At 37.0% G+C, this 15030-nt stretch overlaps 1 protein-coding gene across 1 annotated transcript in view; it reads left to right on the top strand.

Moving 5' to 3' along the window:
* The window catches only part of SUPT16H (SPT16 homolog, facilitates chromatin remodeling subunit), a 45336-nt gene that overhangs the window by 8883 nt on the left and 21423 nt on the right, over positions 1-15030 (top strand). The window contains exons 2-7 of the mRNA XM_024567709.3: positions 5387-5479; positions 6462-6632; positions 7310-7462; positions 7975-8121; positions 8517-8668; positions 9393-9565. Of these exons, the coding sequence (XP_024423477.1) occupies positions 5387-5479; positions 6462-6632; positions 7310-7462; positions 7975-8121; positions 8517-8668; positions 9393-9565 (889 nt within the window). The remainder of the gene's footprint in view (positions 1-5386; positions 5480-6461; positions 6633-7309; positions 7463-7974; positions 8122-8516; positions 8669-9392; positions 9566-15030) is intronic.

Consider the following 15030-nt stretch of genomic DNA (forward strand, 5'->3'; position numbering starts at 1 on the left):
GTCACATCTGGAATCACCTAAAATCATCTCCTATGTGGGTTGTAAACTTTCAGAAAGTCTGTTCTACTGTACATATTCTGTTCTGCTTACGTGATCAACAGCTAATCTTTGACATCAGTAACAGTGGTGTGCTACACAGTAAATTTTTAACAAATGGCCATTTCAGTCTTTAGTAATATTGGCAAACAAGCAGTTACTATGAGATTAGCACTATCCTAAGTATTTTTTACACATTAGCACTTTATACACACTTATGGTCAAGGAGACAAACACAGAATTTCATGGTGGGTCAAGGATTCAAAACCAGGCAACCTGGCTTCAGAGTGAACCCGTACTTGATAGGTATTAACTGTCTCTAAATACAGAATGACACGATACCTTTTGCTTATAGTAGCTGAAAAAAAGTTTCTGGTAAATTTAAGAAGTCATAATACTGACATCTTACCTAAAAAGTTTGTCAAATGACCCTAAGTCTCCTTACAGATAAAAATCGGCCTTCCAAAGGAATTTATTTTTATCTTTAGGACCTTAATGAAAGTATTCCCTTATCTGATTTGTCAACTGATAGACTTAAAATGGTAGAAAAAGTATAACTTTACCTTTTATTCTATAATGATTGTAGTCTAATGAAAAATACCTATTTTTAATGTAATTTCTGCATTTTAATTAGACATAGCACCTTTTGTTTTTCCAGCCTAAATCAGTGTGAGGTCTGCCTGTATATTTTTGTGGGACTTCTGGTATTTTGGTGGCTTGATTTGGGGTTTTGAGTATGATGATACATACTGTACCTAAAGTTTTATTGTGAGAATAACAGTAATTGCAAGAAGGCACACACAGAAAATGGCTGCTCAGTAAATACTGTTATTCCTATCTGAAACACCTGTTTCAGTCAGACTTGGGTGTCAGGAGGGCTGGACAGACTGGAATGTGGCAGGAATTGGTGGATGTTGAGATTCTATGCATACCAGAGGTTCACCTACTGCAAGATAACTCATCTAGAGAGGGAGTTACAGGGGCTGCAAGTGCACATTTGAAAAGGGTTCCAGTCTGAGTCCTGAAGACCAGCCTAAGCGGAATAGGTCAGGTAGGAATCTGGAGCCTTTTGAGCAGCAGGGTTGAGCCCCAACCTCCTTGAACGGCTATTTAAAAACGCCAGGCTGGCATTTGAAGATGGCTGTAGAGCTGGTCCTGGGACAAAGGGCTGCTATACCAGCCTTGGCACTTTATTTTTTAAACTGGTCCCCTCCACTCCAATATTTCAAAACAAATTGTAGATATTTAATCAAAATATGGTAGCAATATGTAAGTCTCACAAACAGATTATTTAAAATCTCCCAGAGTTTAAGAAGACTTTTTAAATGTAATCTGTATAAGGCATTTATATACCGCATGAGGTTTGAAAATACAAAATATTACCAATTTATAAATGAGTAGAACAACAAATCAGTGTTTCTGTCTTTCCCCCGTTTCCTCTATCTCTCTAAATTCAATAAACAAACAAACAAAAATACTATTCCTGATTTTGTTGTCAAAATATTTGGTTTTATTGTAATATTTTTCATTGACTTACATTTTAAGAAAAATTTTATCCAAATTCATTATCTTTAGCTACTCTAAATTCTGGTGTTATTATATTTCTTTCTTTTAGGGTTAGAGTCCATCAGTTTTTGTAAAGAATCAATCAAAAATATTCTATGAAATGGTCGGAGCAGCTGGGTTTCAGGAGGAATTAGAATTCATACTCTTACCTTTTTGATCAGCAGTGGAAAACTAGGCATTTTATATGAGTTGAGACTTACTGGGTTTGTTTTCCCTATCATAAAAAAGCTAAATATGTGTCTTTTCTTTTTTCTCTATTTTTAATTGTTTTAAGATCCCTTTGGATGATTTTCCCATATTATTAATGATTAAGTTACATGATTGTACTCTATATACTTTTCAAAAATGTATTACTGTGTATTTTGACTTTGTTGAAAAATTCTGACTCGACTAAGATTACAAGTGTCAAAAAATAGTAAAAGAGACCTTTTGGTTAGAGTCAGTGGTGTTTTTCATATCTAGAACACATAAGCATTAAATATTAGGGAGTGCCTGTTACAAATTTTGAGACATTATCTAGGTAACAATAATATTATTGATATAAAGTCCATGTTTATTAAAGAATTGGAGTGTACATCGCAAAAATTGGAGGAGGAGAGAATGTTTGATGCCAAAGTTAATGTGGATAAAAATATGTCATGGAAATCATGTAGCGCACAGTGGTTCTCAAATTCTTGGATATCCGGACCTTTTACATTCTTATTCTTAAATTATTTAGGACCCCAAAGAGCCTTTCTTTGCATAGGTTATATCAAGTATGTAGAAAAAGCCTTCCCTCACATACATGCAACTGGAAAAGGAGGGATATTTAATGGCCTTTTAAAATGATTATCAATATTCTTTATTACTCCTCTAAAACTCAAGAAGTGGTAATCTCTTAAAAGATAGCTGTAGTGTGGAATCTGAAAACACAGCAATGCCTTTTTCATACTTAAGTTTTTCGTCTGCATTGCACCTTGGGTCCTTTACCCGTGGATAATGACTTTGTGACATCAGGCAGTGCTTATTTGGAAAGTATTGATTTCCTCAGTTGTATAGATCTTCTAAATGTTATACATTTCATTTATAGTATAGAATAATCATAAATGTTAATATCACTACTGATCTCATCAGAAAAGTCAAGTACAGAAGCTCTCAAGTTCACAGTGGTGGGTACAAATTTTTAATATTTGTTTGAAAAGTCAAATTTTATCATTGACAGACACACAAGTCATTCATTTTCCTTGAAGTAACAGACTCACTTCATTTATTTTCAAGAAAATGTATGCCATATACCCAGGTCTGTTTAAATGGCTAGTTCAGCTTTTTCCTCAAATAATTGTACAAGTGTTCTTCCTTGAGACAATCGTCATACTTCAGTGTGCATAGAGCAGTGCTTTGAACTTCCCCCATCTTTACACAGAACATTTGTAAAAAAACATATACTCAAGAGTTGGAACTTCATAATATTAATCATTTTTACTGTATCAAGGAGGTTCTTTAGTGAAACTGGCTTTTTTCTTTCTTTCTTTCCATCAGCATGTTTTAGTGAAAAATTAGTTTGGTGCCACTGCCGTGATTCATGATAAGGAACTACCAGTTTTAACTACTAGTTAATAACTAAATAGTACTAAACTACTACTAATAGTTTAACAGATGATAAAATTTTACCTACATGAAGAAAGACATTTTCTCACTGATAATGGTGAGATACATACAGTTTCTATGTAGTAACTTCTTTGGGTTATATGTTATGTGGTAGAGAAATTCAACAGAACCCTCAGTTGCTGTTTGGATTCTTTGATAACCAGAACCCTTAAAATGTGGAAATGAGCCCTGGCTGGTGTGGCTCAGTGGATTGAGTGCTGGCCTGCGAACCAAAGGGTTGCCGGTTGGATTCCAGTTAGGGCACATGCCTGGGTTGCAGGCCAGGTCCCCAGTAGGGGCGCTTGAGAGGCAACCACACATTGATGTTTCTCTCCCTTTTTTCCTCCCTCCCTTCCCCTCTCTAAAAAGTAAGTAAGTAAGTAAATAAATAAATATATATATATATACATATATGTATTATTTTTAATGTGGAGAGCAGTTGTATGGAAAGGTTTTTCTTGACTTTATAGAAGTCAGAGATTTGACCTTATAACCCACAAATGATTACCAGTCCTTTGGTCTTATATTGCTCTTCAAAAGTAGTTAATGGTTAGAGGACTCACCAGTGGTTAAACTCCCAATTTCCAAACTCACTACAAAGCTGCAGTCACTAAAACAACATGGTACTACTGTAAGGATAGCATGAAGATCTCTAGAACACAACTGAGAATCCAGAAATAAACCTTTACATTTACATCATTTGATTTTTGACTGTGGTGCCAAGACAATTCAGTGGGGAGAGAATAGTCTATTCAACTTATGGTGCTGAAAAAACTACTCATCCACATGCAACAGCATGAAGTTAAGCCCCTTCTTCACATCATACACAAAATTAACTCACGACAAATCATAGATTTGAATATGAGCTAAAACTATAAAACTGTTATAAAGTATAATATATGTAAATCTTTATGTCCTTGGGTCATATACCTTAGATGTGACAGCAAAAGCATAAGAAAATAAGTTGGATTTCTTCAGAATTAAAACTTTTGCTTCAAAGGACAACATCATTAAGAAAGGGAAAAGAACTATATCTGATAATAGACATACCCTGAATATAAAAAGAACTCTTGACAACTTAATAACAAAGCAATAACCTCGTTAGAGAATGGGCAAAAGATCTGAATAAGCACCCCTCCAAAAAAAATATACAGTGGTCAGTAAGCACCTGAAAAGGTGCCAAACATTATCCATCAGGGAAATGCAACTGGAAACTACAGTGAGATAGTATAATACTTCACCCTATTGGATGACTGTAATAAAGAAGGCAACAATGTTAGTCAGCGTGTGGAGAAGTTGGAAATCTCATACATTACTGTTAGGATGCAAAATGGTGTAGTCACTTTGGAAAACAATCTGGTGATTCCTTAAAAAGTTAATAAAGCTGTGACTGGTGTGGCTCGGTTGGGCATCGTCCTGCAAGCAAAAGTCACCAGTTTGATTCCCAGTCAGGGCACATGCCTGGATTTCAGGCCAGGTCCTTGGTTGGGGGCATGTGAGAAGCAACAAATTGATGTTTCTCTCCCTCCCTAAATAAATAAAACTTTACAAAAAAGTTAAATATGAAGTTGCTGTAAAACCCAGCAATTCCTCATTTGGTATATACTCATGAGAAATAAGTCCACACAGAAACTTACATGAATGTTCATAGAAGCATTATTTATAATGGCCAAAAAATGGAAATAACCCAAAGGTGCAGCTCTTGATGAATGGATACAATGTGGTATGTACATACAATAAAATGGTTCTGAAATAAGTAGGAAGTATTGAAACTTGCTACAACATGAATGAACCTTGAGAGCATGTTAAGTAAAAGAAGCCAGACACAAAGGCAGCATGTTTTTTTATTCCATTTATATGAAATGTCTAGAATAGACGGAACCGTAGAGCCAAATTAGATTAGTTGTTGCCTAGGGGGTAGGGGAGAGGGATAATGATTGCAATGGGTTTGTTTTGGGAAGGTGAAAGTGTTCTAGGTTGTGGTGATAGTTGCAGAGTAATTAATGGCTGTGAGGTTATCAAGTAAACATATACCTTAAACTTGAAATTTGTTTTAGGAAAAAATTATATGTCTTAAGCTTAAATAACTGAAGTCTCTATTCCTATTTTGCCACTGTAAAAAGAAAATGACCAAATTACCTAATTCTTTATTTTTCAGAAAGGAGAAGATGAGTATGCTAATGTTGATGCCATTGTTGTATCTGTGGGTGTTGATGAAGAAATTGTTTATGCCAAGTCAACTGCCTTACAGGTGAGGGATTACAATTCTTGGCCCTGATAGCCATTGAATCCTCAACTGCATTGTTTGGTAGAGTAGCCACTAATATTCAAAAGTTAATTCCTCAGTCCCGAGTCTCAACTACTCTGTATTGGCTACCATATCAGAGCAGATACAGAATATTTTCATCTTCGCAAAAAGTTCAGTAGACAGTATTGATTTAGAACATAAGGGAAAGAGAAGTACATAAACTGGGATGGATTTAACTGTATATCAAAAAAATCTAAGCAGTGGGTTACACAAATTTTTTCTTTTTCTCTTTGATAGTCTTCAGGGATCCAGTTTTATTTCCATGTCTCTCCTCTACATTCATAGAGTTTAGCTGTTGTGCTTACGGTACAAAAATTGCTAGAGCTCCAGTCATTACATTTGCATTCCCAGCAAAAAGAATGGAGAATGGGAAGAAAATGAGAGATCTTCTTCCCTTTTTAAGGAGACATGCTTGAAGAGCCACATAATACTTCCGCTTATAACTTATTGGCCAAAATTTTGTCTGTTGGCCATACTTAGTTGCAAGAAAAGATGGGAAATAAATCTTCATGCTGAGCAGTGTACCCAACTAAAAATCCTATCTCTTTAAGAGAGAAAAAATGAATAACTGGCGCACAACTAACAATCTTTGGCGGAGGTAGAATGTACAGTTCTCTAGGGTGCTATTCTATTCTGGACAGTAAGAAAGTTTCTGTAAACACAATTTGTCCAAATGATTTGATGGTCTTTGTTACCAAATACTTTACACACATTGAAGTTGATAAAACAATAATATTGAACTCCATTTACCCATCATTTAATTTCAATAAATTGTTAGCTGGCTAATCTCATTTGTCCACATCCAGGCTTGCCCACCCCAGATTATTTTGAAGTTAATTCCACATAGTCTTTTAAATGTACTTCTATATAAGTACATTATTTTTTTTTCTGTAAATACTGTTGTCATAATTGTCTTTCTCCATAGACATGGCTCTTTGGTTACGAACTAACCGATACTATCATGGTCTTCTGTGATGACAAAATCATTTTTATGGCCAGCAAGAAAAAAGTGGAGTTCTTAAAACAGATTGCCAACACTAAGGGCAATGAGAATGCTAACGGAGCCCCGGCCATCACACTGCTGATTCGAGAAAAGGTTAGAACTAATAAAGAATGTGTCATAAATGTGAAGGAATGTTTAAAAGTGATAAACAGAAATGTCTTCTAGGAATTTAAAAGAATACAAGGGGAGATTTTAGCGATGGTGGTTGTAATTATTTGTCACATCTTCATTGTTAGGAAGACAAGAGTTCAATGACCGTATCAGTTTTGTGGCAAAACAAATGGATTATGAAATTCTGGTGAACACTAACTTTATCTGTCCATTCTCGAGGACACTGTCAGCTTAACGTTTGTTTTCATTTGAGTACCTTAATTGGAACAAATAACTTTAAATATCTGTAAGGAAATTTAGACATACCTCAGTTCCAGTTTTTACTAAATGTGATTTGTTTTTTTATTTTTATTTTTTGTCATAGTGCTCACCTAATAAAGATTTCTTTTTCTCAGAATATTGTTTAAGTTTCTTAGCTGCTCCTGGGGGGGGGGGGGGGAATCTTGTCAGCTTGTGGTACTTCACTTAAGCATATTAAAATATCCAAAGAAATTTTGTATGTTACAGTCTCCCCCAAAGAAGTTGGTAAGGCATAAGGGTAAAATTTATTCTTTCTAGGGTTAGAATATTTGACTCTGCCTGTTTGTTACTGGCAGAACATAGATGTCTAATTCTAAAACCAATTAACAAACCCCTCTTCCTCCCTGTGACACTGGTAGAATGAAAGTAATAAGAGCAGCTTTGACAAAATGATTGAAGCCATTAAAGAAAGCAAGAATGGCAAGAAGATTGGAGTGTTCAGCAAAGACAAATTCCCTGGAGAATTCATGAAGAGCTGGAATGACTGCCTCAACAAAGAGGGCTTTGACAAAGTAAGAATACTCCTGGAAACAAGCAAATTGAGAGTTGAGAAGGCAAAAGTATGGTGGGCTTCCATACAGTACAGAGAATATGGGGAAACTACACTCATTCACATTTCCATTTTTCATTCCCTTTAGCTGAGCAGTAAACCAGTTGTACTTCTCAGTCAGGAGTGAGGCATATAGTAGATAGTTGAGCTACTTAGAAAAGTCTTTTGCCCAGAAAATTTTTTTTTTCCTTGATCTCCTGCCTTCCTTCAGCCTTTACAAAAACCTCAGGAGAGGAATATTTCCATTAAAAATGGTACATTAGTTTACTGCCTCTTAAAATATACACAATGACTTGGTAAAGAGCTATTTCAGATGTTTATTCAATCCAAGAAAAGAATATTTAGTTCTGCAAACAACTGATTAATTGTTTGCTACGTAACCTAATATTACTTACAACATTCACTCTGGGAGGGATGCATTTCTTTCACAAGTCTATATTTGCATGTTAGAAGCTCTTACCCCTTTGACTGCAGGTAGACATCAGTGCAGTTGTGGCCTATACCATTGCTGTGAAGGAAGACGGAGAGCTCAACCTAATGAAGAAAGCAGCCAGCATCACCTCTGAGGTCTTCAACAAATTCTTCAAGGAAAGAGTCATGGAAATAGTTGATGCAGATGAGGTAAATGGAGAGGGAAAAGTCTTTACCATTTTAATGAAGCAGAAATAAGTCTCTACCATGAAGTGTTTTGGTATGTGTTCAGCTTCCTTTGAAATTAAGCCTTTGACAGTTAAGTTGGTGGTATGTTATTGTGCCAACTTCTCTTTTAAAATAACTATAAGCCTGCACTACAGTCTCTTGAGGTTACCTAGTGTTTTACTTGAGAATTCCTTGAAGAGCTGTAAATTCCACATACTATCCTCTAAATTTGCTTTAGATGTACACCAGTATATTATCTGGTGCATAAATCATTTCATAAGACTTTTATAGCATCTTAAATGATACCAGGATAAATTGCAGCACCCCTTTTTGCCACCCTCTTGTAAGTGTTGTTTCATTTCTGGGTATACTTACAGAAAGTTCGACACAGCAAACTGGCAGAGTCTGTGGAAAAGGCCATCGAAGAGAAAAAATACCTAGCTGGGGCTGACCCCTCTACTGTGGAAATGTGTTATCCTCCTATCATTCAGAGTGGTGGCAACTATAATCTTAAGTTCAGTGTGGTGAGGTAAGTGTGAGAACTTCAAAATAAAACAACAGCCAGAGCATTTCAGCCTTTAGCCCATTTTTCCTTTGTATTTTCTGAATTTCCATTCATTCTGGAATTCAGAAAAGTTGGAGGAGACAGAATAACTATTAGTCTGCCTTGTGCATTGTCTTCTTGTCTTACCTCATGCATATTTCTATTTTATTTCACATAGTTACTCATTTCTTGAGCATTTGAATTGTAAGCATTTTTCCGGTTGATTAAAAAGGCTTGGCGAAAACTTGCAAAACACACCACTGCCCCCAAAATAAAAATCTTAGTAGGTGTACTATAATCTAATTGCCCTTCTAATTTTTAAAAATACTGTAAAGAATGCTTTTTTTCTTGGTTAGTCTGAAGGGACTAATTCAGAATGAACACTGCAGCTCATAGTGCACTGGTGGATAAGTGACTCCTCACTATCTTACTATTAGAATGTCAATAAAATTTAATACATCTTTTGCATATTTAGGACACAACTTTTCACTGAATTTTTATGCTAAAAATTTGGGTGTCTTATTTTACTCCAGAGCCTTTATAAACTGGTTTATTTAAAAACAAACAAACAAACAAAAAAAGTGTCCTTCTGGTTCAGCTTTGGGATATAGCAGGGAAAGTCAGTAATTACAAATGTTCTGTGTCAGTGATACTAAGGACGTTCCTTGTTTGGGTAATGGATGAATTTCTTTCTTCCCTTGGTCTCTAGTGACAAGAATCACATGCATTTTGGGGCCATCACTTGTGCTATGGGTATTCGCTTCAAATCTTACTGCTCCAACCTTGTTCGCACTTTGATGGTTGACCCTTCTCAGGAAGTTCAAGAAAATTACAACTTTTTGCTCCAGCTTCAGGAGGAACTGCTAAAGGAATTAAGACATGGTGAGGAACCTTATAAAAGAAGGTTTGGAAATCATGTAATAAGAATGTTATTAGAGTTTATATGAGCTTATATCCCTGAGGCTCTCATACTAAAAATAGAATTAGATTTTACTAACGTCTAATTATCCTATCATTTAGTTCTTGAATCTACTCTTCTTTTAGGCATGAGTGGTTATTACGTTTTTACGCTGATGTTTACAAAAACCCCTTTAACTGGTTACACCTCTGTGTCCAGATTTTCATAAAATATCGTGGTCTAATTACTCTTTAGAACTTTATAATTTTTTTAATTGAGATATAATTGACATACAAAATTACATTAGTTTCAGGTGTACAACATAATGATTCAATATTTGTATATATTGTAAGTGCTTACCACAGCAAGTTTAGTTAACATTTGTCACCATAAAAAGAGTTTTTTGTCTTGTGATGAGTGGAAACTTTTAAGATTTACTCTCTTAGCAACTTTCAAATATGCAATACAGTATTATTAACTATAGTTGCCACACTGTACATTACATCTCTATGACTGACTTCCTTTATAACTGGAAGTTTGTACCTTTTGACGCCCTTCACCCATTGCACCCACCTCCTACCCCTGCCTGTGTCAGCACCAGTCTGTTTTCTCTGTGAGTTTGGCTGGTTGATTGATTTGCTAGGGGTGGCACAGTGGATTGAACTCTGGCCTGAGAACTGAAAGTCGCCAGTTCAATTCCCAGTTAGGGTACACGCCTGGGTTGTAGGCCAGGGCCCCAGTTGAGGGTGTGCGAGAGGCAAACGATGTCTCGCTCCCTCTTTTCATTCCCCTCCCTTCTCCTCTCTCTAAAAAAGTAAATAAAATCTTTTAAAAAGATAGATTCCACATATAAGAGGGATAATATGGTATTTGTCTCTCTGTCTCACTTAGTATAATGCCCTAAGCTCTATCCATGTTGTTGCAGATGGCAAGATTTCGTTCTTCTTTTATCCCTTAATACTATTCCTGTGTGTGTGTGTGCGCGTGCGTGTGTGTGCACTTACACAACTGACCCTTGAACAACTCAGGGTTTAGGGATACTGACTTCTTTCAAAGTCAAAAATCCACATATAACTTTGGGCTCCCCAAAATTTTACTAGTAGCCTACTGTTGACCAGAAGCCTTACCAATAACATAAACATATATTTTGTATGATATGTACTGTATTTTTACAATAAATTAAAGAGAGAGAAAAGAAAATATTATGAAGAAAATCATAATGAAAATACATTTGTAGTAGTATTTATTGAAAGATTCACATACAAGTGGATCCATGCAGTTCAGACTGGTGTTGTTCAAAGATCAACTGTACCACATTTACTTTATCCACTCATCTGCTGGTGGACACTTAGGCTGTTTCCACATCTTGGCTATTGTAAATAATGCTGCAGTGAACCTGGGAGTGCATATATCTTTTCCACTTAGTGTTGTCATGGTTGGTTTGTTTGTTTCTTTTAGTAAATACCCAGAAGTGGACTTGTTGAATCATATGGTAGTTCTATTTTTAACTTTTTGTGGACCCTCCATATTGTTTTCCATAGTGGCCTCACCAACTTACAATCCCACCAACAATGCTCAGGGGCTTCCTTTTCCCCACATCCTTGCCAACACTTGTTATTTCTTATCTCTTTGTTAATAGCTATTCTAACAAGTATGAGATGATACCTTATTATGGTTTTGGTTTGCATTTCCCTGATGATTAGACGTACGGAGCATCTTTTCATATACCTGTTGGCCATCTGTATGTTTTCATTGGGAAAATATCTGTTCAGATTTTCTGCTCATTTTTTAATAGGATTATTTTATTATTATCGAGTTTTATGAGTTCTTTGTATATTTGGGATATTAACTCTTATTAGATGTGTGATTTGCAAATATTTTCTCCCATTCAGTCGGTCACCTTTTCATTTTGTTAATGGTTTCCTTTGATACGCAGAAGCTTTTTAATGTGACATAGTCCCACATACTGATTTCTGCTCTTAGTGTCAAATCTAAACAGTCACTGCCAAGTCTAATGCCATGAAGCTTACCGCCAGCCCTGGCTGGGGTGCTCAGTTGGTGAGAGCGTCGTCCTGGTACACCAGGGTTCTGTGGTTTCAGGTCTTACATTCTAGTCTGTAATCCATTTTGAATTAATTTTTTGTGTGTGCTCTAAAGATAGTGGTCTAGGTTCATTTTTCTGAATGTTATAGCCCAGTTTTGCCATCACCATTTGTTAAAGAGAGGGCCTTTCTGCATTTTATATTTTTGGCTCCATTGTCATACAATAATTGATCATATATGTGTGGATTTATTTCTTGGCTTTCTGTTACATTGATCTCTCTGTTTTTAATTAAAATGCCTTGATTGCTGTAGCTTTGTAATACAGTTTGAAATCAAGGAGCATGACACCTTCAGGTTTGTTCTTTTTTCTCAGGATCGCTTTAGCTGTTCTGGGTCTTTTGGAATTACATACAAATTTTAGAATTGTTTGTTCTAATTCTCTGTAAGAGATCATTGGAACTTTGATAGGGATTGCATTGAATTTGTAGATTGCTTTGGTTGTATGAACATTCTTCCAATCTATGAGCATGGAATATCTTTCCATTTCTTTGTGTCTTCAATTTCTTCATCAGTGTCTTAGAGTTTTCAGAGTACAGGTCTTTCATGTCCTTGATTAAATTTCTTTCTGGGTATTTTATTCTTTTTGGTGCAGTGGTAAGATGGGACTATTTTCTTAATTCTGATAGTTTGTTATTAGTGTTTATAAACTCAGTGGATTTCTGTGTATGAATTTTATATCCTGCAACTTTACTGAATTTACTTCAACAGTTTTTTGGATTTTCTATATATAATATGTCATCTTCAAATAATGATAGTTTCACTTTTTTCTTTCCAGTTTGGATGCCTTTTATTTCTTTTTCTTGCTTAATTGATTTGGCTAAAACTTCCAGTACTATATTGAATGAAAGTGGGAGAGAGGATATCCTCATTTTCTTCCTGACTTAGAGGAAAAGCTTTTTATATTGAGGTACATTTCTTCTATACCCACTTTCTTGAGAGTTTTTGGTAAATGGATGTTGATTTTTTTTTTTAATCATCACCTGAGGATATGTTTATTGATTTAAGAGAGAAGAAGGAGGGCAAGAAAGAGAGAGTGAGAGAAACATCGATGTGAAAGAGAAACATCAATCTGTTGCCTCCCCATGTGCCACAACTACTCACAACCTAGCTATGGGCTCTGACTGGGGCTCAAACCCACAGCGCTTTGATGTACGGGATCATGCTCCAACCAGCTGAGCCACCCAGCCAGGGGTAGATGTTGAATTTTGTCAAATTCTTTTCCTGCATCTATTGAGATGATTATATGATTTTATCCTTTATATTGCTAATGTGGTGTATCGTTGATTGAATTATGTGTATTGAATCATCCTCACATTCCTGGGATAAATGCCACTTGATTTCTGTGTATGATCCTTTGGGGCGGGGGGGGCTTTATTTTATTTTATTTTTTTAAATATAGTTATTGATTATGCTATTACAGTTGTCCCATTTCCCCCCCTTCACTCCACTCCATCCTGCACATCCCCTCCCTCCCACATTCCACCCCTGTAGTTCATGTCCATGGGTCATACTTACAAGTTCTTTGGCTTCTACATTTCCTACACTGTTCTTACCCTCCCCCCTGTCTATTTTCTACCTACCATTTACGCTGCTTATTCTCTGTACCTTTGCCCCCTCTCTCCCCCTCCCAATCCCCTGTTGATAACTCTCCATGTGATCTCCATTTCTGTGGTTCTCTTCCTGTTCTAGTTGTTTGCTTAGTTTGCTTTTGTTTTTGTTTTAGGTGTGGTGGTTAATAAGTGTGAGTTTGCTGTCATTCTTACTGTTCATATTTTTTATCTTCCTTTTCTTAGATAACTCCCTTTAACATTTCATCTAATAAGGGCTTGGTGATGATGAACTCCTTTAACTTGACCTTATCTGAGAAGCACTTTATCTGCCCTTCCATTCTAAATGATAGCTTTGCTGGATAGAGCAATCTTGGATGTAGGCCCTGGCCTTTCATGACTTGGAATACTTCTTGCCAGCCCCTTCTTGCCTGTAAGGTCTCTTTGGAGAAATCAGCTGACATTCTTATGGGAACTCCTTTGTGGGTAACTGTGTCCTTTTCTCCTGCTGCTTCTAAGATTCTCTCCTTCTGTTTCATCTTGGCTAATGTAATTGTGATGTGCCTTGGTGTGTTCCTCCTTGGGTGACACTTCTTTGGGACTCTCTGAGCTTCCTGGACTTCCTGGAAGTCTTATTTCCTTTGCCAGACTGGGGAAGGTCTCCTTCATTATTTGTTCAAATAAGTTTTCAATTTGTTGCTCTTCCTCTTCTCCTCTGGCACCCCTATAATTTGGATGTTGGAATGTTTCAAGATGTCCTGGAGGTTCCTAAGCCTCTCCTCACTTTTCTGAATTCTTGTTTCTTCATTCTTTTCTGGTTGGATGTTTCTTTCTTCCTTCTGGTCCACACCGTTGATTTGAGTCCCAGTTTCCTTCCCATCACTGTCGGTTCCCTGTACATTTTCCTTTGTTTCTCTTAGCATAGCCTTCATTTCTTCATCTAATTTGTGACCAAATTCAACCAATTCTGTGAGCTTCCTGATTACCAGTGTTTTGAACTGTGCATCTGATAGGTTGGCTATCTCTTCGTGGCTTAGTTGTATTTTTTCTGGAGCTTTGGTCTATTCTTTCATTTGGGCCATTGTTTTTTGTCTTGGTGCGCCTGTTATGTAAAGGGGCGGAGCCTTAGGTGTTCACCAGGGTCGGGTAACGCTGGTCTCACTGCGCTGTGATATGCTGTATGTGGGGGAAGGGCTAAGAGGGAGCAATGGCACTTGCTCCACTCTCTGCTGGATTTCAGTCACTCCCTCTGCTACCCACCATCAAATTGGGCCCATCTGGTGCTGATTCCTGAGTGCGTGGGTTTGTGTACATTCTGGGACCCTGTGGGTCTCTCCAACGAACTCTGCTGTGAGGCTGGGAGTTTCTCCTGCTGCCGCCTCAACCCCCACGGGTGTTTTCAATCAGAGGTTTGAGGCTTTATTTCCCTGCACTGGAGCCCTGGGTTTCTCGGTCTGTTTCACTCCCCCACCTGCCTGGTTTATCTATGCAAGGTCTGCCAGCCACCACCTTGTGGGATCTGCCAGCCGCTGCCTTGCCGCCATTCCTCGCCGTCCCAGCTGCCCTCCTACTAGTCTGGATGAATGTTTCTTCATCTCCTTGATTGTCGGACTTCCATACAGTTCAATTTTCTGTCAGTTCTGGTTGTGTTTTGTTTTTAAATTATTGTCCTTTTGGTTGTGCGAGGAGGCACAGTGTATCTACCTATGCCTCCATCTTGGCGGGAAACTCTCCTGATTCTTTTAATGTAGTTTTGAATTTGGAAGAATTTTAGAATGATCTGAGAACTAATATCTGTA

The sequence above is a fragment of the Desmodus rotundus genome, chromosome 7 (genome assembly GCF_022682495.2).
Source record: "Desmodus rotundus isolate HL8 chromosome 7, HLdesRot8A.1, whole genome shotgun sequence".
NCBI classification, from domain to species: Eukaryota; Metazoa; Chordata; class Mammalia; order Chiroptera; family Phyllostomidae; genus Desmodus; species Desmodus rotundus.